We start from the raw sequence: 12,057 nt of genomic DNA, 5'->3' as shown, positions 1-12,057 counted from the left end.
AATGAAATGCTGGGAAGGGAAACCGAACAGAGTTGACTGTGGGAGCTTAGGGTATGTTAGATTTCTACCTGAGAACACCCCTCTGGTGGATTATAGTTGAGATTTAACAATGAGCTGGTGAAGCATTAGGTTTATAATGCAGGGCACGCCTCTTAAGGATTTGAGCTGAATCTGATCTAGCAGAGCTCCGACTGGCTGAGCTTCAGATGTGTTTGATTTTCATGTGGGAGCAGACCTCTGGAAGATTACTGTTTTGATGGGATCAGAGAGCGATCTAAGTTAAGACTGATGGGGCTTTAGGTGCATTAGGTTTATACCTTACAATGTGCCGCCGTTGACTTATAGTTGAGACCAATCTAACCAAGCTTAGACCGATGCAGCTTTAAGGTATGTTAGATTTCAACCAGAGGATGCGCCTTTGGGATTACTTATATATGAGGTGTTTCACATTTGAGACATGGGTTTATATCAGAGCTTTGCTGTGGTGCCATGTGTCCTTCAACTTTTTCAGCCTAGTACAAAAAGTAGTGCCATGGTACGTTCAAATACAACGCAAAGTGAAATTTAGAGGCGGTGTGAATGCATAGAAAGTCAATTGAAAGACGCAAACGGAGGCGAACAGATGCAGCTCTAAAATATTTCAATTTGAGCAAGAAATTCGCCAGGCAAGATGGAGCAAATTTAGGCATATCTTAACAATGGATATGAAATATACTGCTATGAATGCACTGTGACATAGATATTGAATAGGTTACATTTAGGTTACATCTCATTTTTGTAGATGTCAGACAAAACAAACTAGCATGTATCCAGGTTCATTAAAGCAAACTAGTAGCCTACTAAATTAGAATCACTTTATCTTTGCTAATGCAGCTAAACAGCCGCCAGTAAATAAAGTGGGATCAAAGCCGTTCCATAGCAACGCAATTCCACTTAAATGTTCTATTGCAAAGTAAATGATTTACATAAAAATACCAGGGATTTGTCCTCTGCATTTAACACATCATAACTATTTATAAGCAGTGGTCAGTCACAATTAAAATGTTGTGCTCCAGTTCTAATGCCAGTGCCTTGGCAGGAGTATGTACCTAGCATGCATGTCTTTTATGGTGTGGGAAGAAACCAGAGTGCACACAGCAAACCTACACAAACATGGGGAGAACATGCAAACCCCAGACAGAACCCCCCTCCCTCCCTTAATTACTACAAACTAATAAGTGTGCATTGAAGTATTTCAACTTCAATTTGATACTCTTAAATAAGTAATACTCTTAAATATATATCAACTAGAAAATAGAGAGACTAAAAGTATTGAGCCTTTTTGGCCTTCATGGGGTATGGGTTATCTTACCTGAAGAAGGTGTGGTGTTCTACACAACATTTCCACAGGTGTTTACAAGCTGTTTTATTGGGCGCTTCAAAGACATACGACGTCTCCGCGAGCTGGGAGGGGAAAAACACATTTAATGTTACACAAAAATAATTAAAAATATAAATATTAAAAAGAATATGACAATAAAATGAGAATAAATAAAGTATAAAGATACAGGATATGTTGACTCTTAATATCTGGTGACTCCTAGATATGTCAGTGATATCGGCTGACTCATGTAACAATAACAATGCAACAAATGTGCCAATTTCACCTCCAATTCTGAACATTTGAAGTAAACTTTTATGTGAACACGCCCTAAAACGATACTTGCGGTTGGTGTGCTCTACATAGCATAAACGCTGATGTTGTGCAATTGCGGCCTGGGGGACTGTATGCAAAGGGTAGAGAGAGAGGGAGAGGGAGAGAGAGATAGAGAGGGAGGGAGAGAGAGAGAAAGAGAGAGAGAGAGAGAGAAAGAGTGTGAGAGAGAGAGAGAGAGAGAGAGAGAGAGAGAGAGAGAGAGAAGAGTGTGAGAGAGAGGGAGAGGGGGAGGGAGAGAGAGAGAGCGAGAGAGAGAGAGCAAGAGAGAGAGAGAGAGAGAGAGAGAGAGAGAGAGAGAGAGAGAGAGAGAGAGAGAGAGAGAGAGAGAGAGAGAGAGAGAGAGAGAGGGGTGACAGTGACTCAGAAGGTAGAGCGGTCGTCCAGTAATCAGAGGGTTTCTGGTTAGATTCTGGCTCCTCCCGGTAGCATGTCGAAGTGTCCTTGAGCAAGAGCAGACACTTAAACCCTAACTGCTTCCAATGAGCAGTTTGGAACCTTGCACCTCACACACCCTGTCAGTGTATGAATGTATGAATGTGTGAGTGAATGGGTAAATGTGAGGCACAAGTTGTAAAGCGCTTTGGATAAAAGCGCTATATAAATGCAGTCCATTTACCAGAGAGAGGGAGGGAGAGAGAGAAAGAGAGAGAGAGAGAGAGAGAGAGAGAGAGAGAGAGAGAGAGAGAGAGAGAGAGAGAGAGAGAGAGAGAGAGAGATGAGAGAGAGAGAGCCTGATCCTCTCTTGTCAGTCAGGTAGAACTAAACTTTTGAAGACTTTGAGGTGTATAGTTGGTATCCATGATGTGAGAGAGAAGCTTCACAGCAGATTATCCCCATAGACCAGGGGTCGGCAACCTGCGGCTCTGGAGAAAGAAAGGTCTAGGGCAGGGGTCGGCAACCTCTATTTTTCTTTTTTTGGATTTATCCATGGTTAGCTATTGGGGAGTCGGAAACTCAAGATTAGCCACCTGCAGACAGCAGAGAGAGGCGCGGGCTGTCACGTATATTTTAGTTGATGAAATATTAAACTATTTTATTTTTAGTTCACAGTATCACATTGATAAAAAAAAGAAAAAGAAATAGCCTTTATTTATTTCCATATTATTATAATTTTTCAAACCTACATGCAGCCACTCCACAGTGGCTGAAGAGCCACATGCGGCTCCAGAGCCGCGGGATAATCTGCTGTGAAACTTCTCTCTCACATCATGGATACCAACTATAGCTCTTTAGCTCAGGACAGGGACCTAGCTACATCGCCAACACTCTAATAAATTACAGGCCAGCAAGAACACTGCGATCATCAGCTACTGGACTACTAGAGGCTCCCAGAAACAGTCAAAAGAGGATCGGTAATGCAGCCTTTATCAACTATGCCCCAAAACTATGGAACAAACTACCCCAAAACATCAGGGAAGGCAACTCGCTAGACATCTTTAAAAGACTCTTTGCTCAGGCATTTCATTGAAACATCAGGGATATCCTGACACAAATTGTACTTTACCTGTACTATTCTTACCCTACCTACTTTCATACACTTCCTATCAAATTCACGTGTCGGTTCTTTGCTAATTTTATCTCACTACCTCTTATGCACTGTCATTTTAAGAGCACTGCTCTGTTGTAATTCAAAACTGAACTTTGTAAAGAAACTCAAAGTTAAGAGTGACGCACTGCTCTGTTAAATTATAAGGTAATTTAGATGTTAGAGCGATGCTCTGTTGTTGTGAGCAACACACTGCTCTGTTGTTCTATAAGGTAATTAAGAACTGTACTTTGTAAAGAAACTCAAAGTGTTAAGAGCTGCTCTGTTGTATGATTACAGGCGAGTTGAGAAACTGTTTGTGGGTGGATACAGTGTTTAGGAACAGGGAACCCGAGAAACTGTTCATGTTTACTACCTGTACCCCCCCCCCCCCTTCCCCCATGCTGCTATGATGCCTGAATTTCCCCAAGGGGATCAATAAAGGAATAACTTATCTTATCTTATGTGTGTATAGGCTACAGGGTTTAGGAACAGGGAACCGAGAAACTGTTCATGTGTGGTATTAGCGTTGTCAGGTGATTAAAAAAATGTATCTAATTAATTACAGGATTTGTAATGAATTAATCTAATTAATCGCATTTTAATCGCATAACCATTTTATGCCTGATATTCTATATTCTTTAATCATATTTCAAATTGCGTGTGTCCGGATGGCAGAATTCAGTACTGTATGTAGAAAACCTTCTGTTTAATCATCTATTCCTCTCCAAGCCCTCCCAGAGAACAGTCGCATTTCTTTCCCTCTCCCAGACCTCTCCAAGGCCATCCCCACCCCCCCCCCCCCCCCCCCCCTGCTGTCGTCTCATCGCCTCCTACAGCTGTCTGACTGCCGTGTGGATCCTCGCCTCTCATCGCTTCATACCTCCCTGGAACCGTCCAGCCGTGTTGACTAAAGACCCTTTTTTTTAACAGAATCAACTCAACTTTCAACCGCAATATGGATCTAGTAAGCTGGGCATTTACAGCGATTGATTGCATATTTTCCACGAGGAAGCAGGATGCGGCTGATCCGCTCTGTCCACTCTGGAGTTTTCAGTTGGGCTACACGATCGATACTTACGGGAAATGGAACCCAATCTGTTTCTATCCTCTGGAAATCAATGATGTTGAGGATGTGTATCTACTAATATTCATGGTGATCGGAATGGGCGCGATCAGCATATGGATCTGGTACTGCTTTAACTTAATTCGGAGAAAGGTAGATCCTTTGGCTGTGGATATGGCCAGGATCGAAACCAACCAGGTGGAACTGTATAAGAAGATCGCTGTCTATAATACTAAGGAACAATTGAGCTCTAAGACCATGCTGGAGAGAATCGAGATCTACCATTCTGACGAACAATCGAGCTCGAGGGCTATATTATCTTTTCCCCCCTTCTTTTTTCCGATTTTTCTCCCATCCCACTGTTAGTCGTTATGCCAATTCCCAACCCCCTTCCTGGTTGTTGCGCACCCCCCCCCCCCACCCCCCCCCCCCCCCCCTACTGTTGGTCCGGGAGGCCGGAGACTGTCACATGCTTTCCTCCGACACATGTGCAGCCAGCCGGCAGCCAGCCTGGCAGTGCAGATTCTCACCGGGAGAGTGTAACGTGTGGAAGGTCACACTACCTTTCTCCAGATCCTACCCTCGCTGTGCAGGCGCCCCGACCGAACTGTAGGGGTCGCTGTCCACAACGCCCAGGACCCACCCACGGCTTCCCTCCCCCTAACTCAGCCAAACGAGTTAGTATAGCGATCAGCCCAAGCCAAGGCAATGCTGACTCTCCGGGAGTCGAGACTGCAGCCTCTTGCATTTCGAGGGCTATTCTTGAGAGACTCGTTGTCATAATCACAGCACGGGCCTACTTCACTCCCCCTCCTTTTCCCCTCACGTCCTCCACACGCTCCTCTTCATCCCCCTCTCTATCCACTGCGCACTCCTCATCATCCTCTCTTTCTTCAGTCACCCCTTCCTTCACCCTCATTCACCCAGCTGTATTCCATCCCCCTAATTCACACACGGGCAAACACCCCACTCTCCCCAGCTGCACCCTATCCTCCCCTGATGAGGGGACTATATCTGCACCTCGACGCTGACCAGAAGCTGTCGTGGTATTAATTACCACTGCCCAGGTACGACGTCTCTGCCACAAGCTCTACTGCTAGATACCCTCTGTGTATTGGCTTACTCTAACCCGTTTCTCTCCTGTGCCCCAAAGGACCGCTGTCCCTGTCTGGACGTCACCTGTTCCCGAAGAGGAACACCTAATCTCCCGCTGCCACCCAGCAGCTCCAGCGTCCCTGTCTGGACGTCACCTGTTCCCGAAGAGGAACACCTAATCTCCCGCTGCCACCCAGCAGCTCCAGCGTCCCTGTCTGGACGTCACCTGTTCCCGAGGAGGAACACCTATTCACCCGCTGCCACCCAGCAGCTCCCCCGACAAGCACCAGGACCGCTTGCTCGCTCACTGCCGCCGTGGCAGCCACAGGACAGAACATTAACCCCGTTCTATTTCCCCCCAATTCCTGTGTTGCTCAATTTCCATTAAACACCCTTGAAACCGCTCCTTTCTCTTCTTGTGTATTCAGCAATTGGGCTGTGCTCCAGACTCCAGTTCTCACACTCGTTGCCTACCACGCAGATGAACAGTCGAGGTCACAGGCCATTTTGGACATCACGAAGGAAATTAAGGTCGTGATATATGATTAAACTAAATTGGAGCAGCATTTTGCGGCAATTTGGTCAGGCTGCAGGCTGCATCCCCCCCCCCCCCCATCTCCGTCTGCTGTGAAACCAAGGTCGAGGTCAAGACGGGAGTAAGGAGTTCAGTGGAGCCGTGCCAGGAACGGATCCTCCAGAAGAGAAGCAGAGCTGTCTGGAGTAGATAAGATTGATGGCAGGCAATCCCTACCCAAACCCCCCCTCCCACGTGTACGCCTGGCGCCGATGACGGCAGCCAACTAGTACGCGCGCTGGAGGGGGGGAGCCTAAGACTGTCTCATCACCAAAGCCCCCGATCCCCCTGTCCCTGCCCCTCCCCATGGACAATCTTTCTACCCTCCCTCCCGCCACCTGGCGCGACGACACTTTGTTTAATCACTTTGTTGTTGTTGCAGCCGACTATCGCATATGGTGTCTCAGGCTTTCTGTAGTCGACATGTGTCAACAAATGTACATGTCTGTTTGAATTTATGTTGTGCCGTTGTTACTGTAAAAATTGTATGATTGTGATATGATGGTGTTAATGAGACGATGAGCTGTATATGTGTGTCACTGGAATTTCCCCAGGGGGATCAATAAAGGAATATCTTATCTTATCTTATCTTATCTTCCATCTATTAATTTGCTTCGATTTTTCAGGTCTGGTCAATTTGAGCATGCATGTTATTCACAGTCAAAGATAAAAAAAAAAATTATTGATATTCTCATTTGGTTCATTACAATTTACTCAAGCCTAGTAACAGACACAGTATTTCTGACACTGGGAATACATTCCCTGAGATCCATAGATGTCCCTAGAATCAGATACCAAGAACATGCAAATGGACCATATTAAAAAAAAGTCTGTAAATGTGTATTCTACGTTCTTATGGAATGAATGAGCTACAAAAAAAAAAGTATTCAACATATTTTCTATTATTTTTTTTGTAATACATTTTGAGTTAATTTTCATAATGCGATAATTTGCTGTGTAATTAATTAATCTAATTAACGCGATAAACTGACAGCCCTAGTAGGTATTAAAGGTAATTTATGTAAAGTTTCACTTGAAAAGGGACGCCTTTGTTAGAGCGATGCTCTGTTGTATGTTAGAACTTTGTAAAGAAACTCAAAGTATTAAGAGCGATACACTGCTCTGTTATATATTTTTTATTGAACAATTTTATCACACTTTTTACTGTCCGTTCTATTTTAGAATTTTTTGCCTATTTTAAACTGAATCAAACCGCACTTTTTTACTCTATCTAATCTACTCTATTTTATTATTTGTATTACTGAAAAACTGTGATTTACCTTACCTTGCTACCTCTCTATCTTTTTGTATTTAATTTTTTATGCTCGCTTATGCCTGTATTTTATTTTTATTTTTTTAAACTTTATTTTTTTGCGTTTATCGCTTTTCTGGTCAAGCATGACCGACAGAAACAGGTTGAAATGGGATGTAGAGCAGACATTCTGAGAAATGACAGCGGGTCCGGGAATCGAACTCGTGTCCCCCAGATCCGTGACGAGCACGGTTTTCCCCGACGCAGAAATAGCGCCGAGATATGCGGTGAGCTACGGGAGCTCCCCTATGCCTGTATTTTTTACTGTTGTGAAGCACTTTGAACTGCAATTTCTGTATGAAAAGTGCTAGACGAATAAAGTTATTATTATTATTATTATTATTATTATACACCTCAAAGTCAATCTCCTCTCCCTATTTCTTCAAAACACCTAGTGCTGATCTCTTCTATGTTCTCAGTGTAAAGTAGATAAATTGACGAGTTAAAAAGTTAGTTTGTGAATTACCAGCTGAACTCAAAGCCTTTAGTCCAACCTGAGACAGATATGTAGAGATCAGACTCACACTCATTCTCTCTCTCTCTCTCTCTCTCTCTCTCTCTCTCTCTCTCTCTCTCTCTCTCTCTCTCTCTCTCTCTCTCTCTGTGCTCTCTCTGTCTGTTTCTATCAAATCATATCTCTCTTGTTGCCTCCTTTTTCTGCATGTCTTTCCCTCCTCCTTCTCCTCCTCTCTCTCTCTCTCTCTCTCTCTCTCCAACCTCATGTATAATTCATCCCTGTTTTAACATCAGGGATGTTGAGTTATATCAGGATCAAACACTCACTTGACCTTTAAAAATTCTAACTTGGATCAGAGCAAATCCTCCCGAGATACTCTATCTCTCTCTCTGTATCTCTGTATCTCTGTATCTCTGTATCTCTCTCTCTCTCTCTCTCTCTCTCTCTCTCTCTCTCTCTCTCTCTCTCTCTCTCTCTCCAAAGCACCTCAAAGGCACTAAAAACAAGATTACAAACATCACAAAACAAACTGGTCAGACTACTGCTTGACCTTACTCCTAGAACCCACCTCACCCCTGCCCACTTTGACAACCTACTGTAGGATGGCTTAGAGTAGACGACAGAGTACAGCAACTTGCAATGGGCCTGGTCTACAAGATACACTACACCACTAAGGTACCCATGTACATGTCGAAAGACTTCCCAATGGTCAGTGAATACCACGACCACAACACCCGAGGGAGTTCCACAAATCATGTCCAACCCAGATTCGGCTCAAACAAGAGACTAAACACGTTCCGCAATTATGCCACATCAATGTGGAACGCACTACCCACAGCCGTAAAAAAATGTGAATGACTACCCACCTTCAAAACCGCTCTCAAAGAGCACCTACGGGAGGCTGCAAATCGAAACTGGCCCCCGTAAATGTCTGAACCCCCCCCCCCCCCCACACACACACCCACCCCCTCCTAATGTACAGTTCCCTCCCCCTCGTATGTATATATTTACTGTTAGGATCTGTTTAACAGTACTGTATATTTGCATATCTTGTATGTCACAAATGTAACAGTACTGTATATCTGTATGTGATGTATGTCATAAATGTCATGATTAGATTAGATGATTAGATTAGATTATTATATCTGTATATCTGTATGTTGTGTATGTCATAAATGTCATTATGAATAGAAAATGGGGGACCCTGATGTAAACTGTTGTTTTGATAGGGTTAGGGTCTTTACTCTTGGCTACATTTGCAAAAGAAACGCAACATTACTTAATACGGACTGTATTGATCTATTTGTGACGTGAAATAAATCCCGGTACCGGGCCAATCAGGCTTAAGAGGTTAACTGGTATTCCTGACAGACAGACAGGAGGATGTGTTGCGATCCCTGCAGAGGGGCTCTAGTTAAGGATGTCTGTCGACACGCCAAAGGATCAAATGCTCACTTGACCTTTAAAGATGTCTTTTTTACCAGAGATCACAGCGCGTCCTCCTGAGGAATACTCTCTCAGCATCGAATTTAAAAGGAGGAACTTTATCTTCCCAGGGAGGAGTAAAGAGGAGAAAATCTCTGGCTTTTCACTTCAGGATTAAGCTGCTTGTTAGGTCGAAGTGCAAGAGTTTCAGAGTGTTGTGACTTTGTAGCGGAGACACAGGTAGTTAGCTTTGCTATAAGGAAGGGACAACGTTTTCTCTCATCTTATAATGTCATATGAATTGAATGTTAAAGAATTTGAATGGATAATAATATGAAATGGTTCCACAGCTGTTGCAGTAAAATAGCTTTTTTTTTTTTTTTTTTTTTTTTTTAACTGCAGTGAAAAGATAGCGTCTGAAAGCACATATAAACTGGAGTCATACCCACACAGTCACAGTACATGGCTAACACACCAGTCCATTTAACAGGAGTGGAAACAAAGCCACGCTATGGATGCTTTAGAAAACAGTACAGATGGGGAAAATTCTTTATTACACAACTTTATTATATAATTATTACACAACTTGTCAATTCATCGCTGATAAATGTAGTTGTCACATGTGTTGACATATAGAAATAATGGCTAGTTAAAATAAATGTATCCCACCTCCAGAAATGTCAGAACAAAGTGCTAAATGTTCTATTTTTGGACTAGTTGGCTAGTCAGTTAGCTATGTAACTAGATGAATCTGAGGTGAAGTTACTGGAACTAATTTAGTTAGTCTAGTCAGAGAACTTACGTCTTTTCCAATGGTTCGAAGCTCAAACTGGGTCTCTCTGAAATGCACCTTAGTGATCCTGGGCCTGAAAATGATAAAGATGCATAACTTCAAAGTAAATACTTTCTTTAACCATTTTGCTCATGTTACATAACTTGTAAGGTGATGAATTTCTTGAACTTGAAACCTTTTTGGGCTCAACAGTTACCATTCTACTTAACATGTTCAAGATCTAAGTGATCTGAATAAATGTTTAATGTTATACATTTTCATTTTGATCTTCTACGGCCTAAATTGGCTAAATCTACAATCTTGTAGTGTGTGTAATGCAGTGTGGAAACCAGGGTCCTCACTTGTTAGACAATGCCACAAAGTAAAAAAAAGTATTTAATTTCCAAATATCAATCACAGAAATGAAGGGTTCATCCTTTTTTTTTTTTTTTTTTTTTTTTTTTCAATGAGGAGTATCCGTTTGTTGGACAGGGTTGACGCTGTGTTTGTTTTGACGGACAGAAATTAGGGTGCATTTTAGGAACCGACAGATATGTCACCATCCGCTAAGCTGTTGTTTCTGCAAAGGCAAGATTACGTTAGGTTCTAATAAAAAAAATAAACAAACAGATATCCGTATGTAGCCACAGCCTTCAGCATGAGGTCTCCAGTGAGGTTACGTTTATATGTTTAGGGTAAGGGTTAGGAGATTAAGGTTACAGTATATATTAGGGTAAGGGTTAGGAGGTAAACTAGGGCTGGGTTCAGTTCACTTTCAATTCAGTCAACTTCTGAGTTGTCTTCCAAATTCCAACACCAAAATGATTTTGACATGATAAACAGTGGTGGGAAGTAACAATGTATTTGTTTTACTCACTTAAGTAAAATGTTGTAAAATACACAAATGCCATATACTGTCGAATGTGTACTTTAACTTTAGATTTTTAAGTACACTCCTCCATAATTTTTTTTAAAGACTACTATTGTATATGGGTATTTCTACTTTTACTTAAGTAAAGGAACTGTGTACTTGTTCCACCACTGATGAGAACATAGTTGTCAGATCCAAACAAGCTGTTAAGTAATAGTTGAGAATGAATGCTTTATCATATTAATTGCACCTTATACTTACATTCTGAATCGACTTAATTCTAAGTGCATTTAACCCAGAAATATACAGCCTTACTAGGGAGGATTTCCCTACTTGTGATTTGCGGAGTGTTTAAGCTGTATTAAGACAGAGGCCTACCAGAAGTATTTGCCCACTTGTGTTTTGTTCTTGTAAACAGCCACGCCCGCTGGAGTCAGACCCAGGAAGTACTCGGCTTGGTTCTCTCCCTAAAACACAGTGAGTTTCAACCGAATTACAGAAAATAAGTGACATGATATCCATCCATCCACCCACCCACCTATACATTTGTCCCCCTATCTATCTATCCATCCATCCATCCATCCATCCATCCATCCATCCATCCATCCATCCATCCATCCATCCATCCATCCATCCATCCATCCATCCATCCATCCATCCATCCATCCATCCATCCATCCATCCATCCATCCATCCATCCATCCATCCATCCATCCATCCATCCATCCACACTTGGGCACACTTTGGTATGTAAAACAATTCACATGTACATCACATTAAAGATAGCTTGGAAATGTCACACACAAACAGTATTGATTTGGAGGAAGAATATATAATCATGAAGTTCATAAAAATAAATAAATAAAAACACTATACGGTATGCCTGAATACTTTGGGCAGCCGAAGAGTGTTTCCGCGTCTCTGATTGGCCAGGTCATTTCTGGTCATGTGACATGTACGCCCAATCGTGGGACCGCAAGTTTCTACACTGGTTAGGCTTAGGCGCTCGTTCGAAGTCGGTTAAGGTTAGAGTTTGTCTTAGAGCATGGCGATAGAACGCCTGCCCTGATTCCGACGGGTAAGCTTAGGCACTCTTTCGAAGTTGGTTAAGGTTAGAGTTTGTCTTAGAGCATGGCGATAGAACGCCAGGTAGTTTGCAGGCTGTTAGACCCGGAAATAGGCGCAGAATTTGCTGTCCCACGATTGGCGCACATGTCACATGACCTGGCCAATCAGAGCGCAAAACTCGAACGCGGAAGCACTC

At 42.7% G+C, this 12,057-nt stretch overlaps 1 protein-coding gene across 1 annotated transcript in view; it reads right to left on the bottom strand.

The window, feature by feature from the left end:
• Window positions 1–12,057, bottom strand: part of epb41l4a (erythrocyte membrane protein band 4.1 like 4A) — a gene marked incomplete at its 5' end in the record, with an annotated part of 82,769 nt that overhangs the window by 29,828 nt on the left and 40,884 nt on the right. The window contains 3 exons of the mRNA XM_084324951.1: window positions 1,352–1,443; window positions 9,953–10,016; window positions 11,172–11,260. Coding sequence (XP_084181077.1) covers window positions 1,352–1,443; window positions 9,953–10,016; window positions 11,172–11,260 — 245 coding nt within the window. The remainder of the gene's footprint in view (window positions 1–1,351; window positions 1,444–9,952; window positions 10,017–11,171; window positions 11,261–12,057) is intronic.

Source organism: Notolepis coatsorum (assembly GCF_963971535.1).
Source record: "Notolepis coatsorum genome assembly, chromosome: 11".
NCBI classification, from domain to species: Eukaryota; Metazoa; Chordata; class Actinopteri; order Aulopiformes; family Paralepididae; genus Notolepis; species Notolepis coatsorum.
The sequence above is the reverse complement of the archived record's forward strand: the minus strand, read 5'-3'. Positions and strand labels throughout refer to the sequence as shown.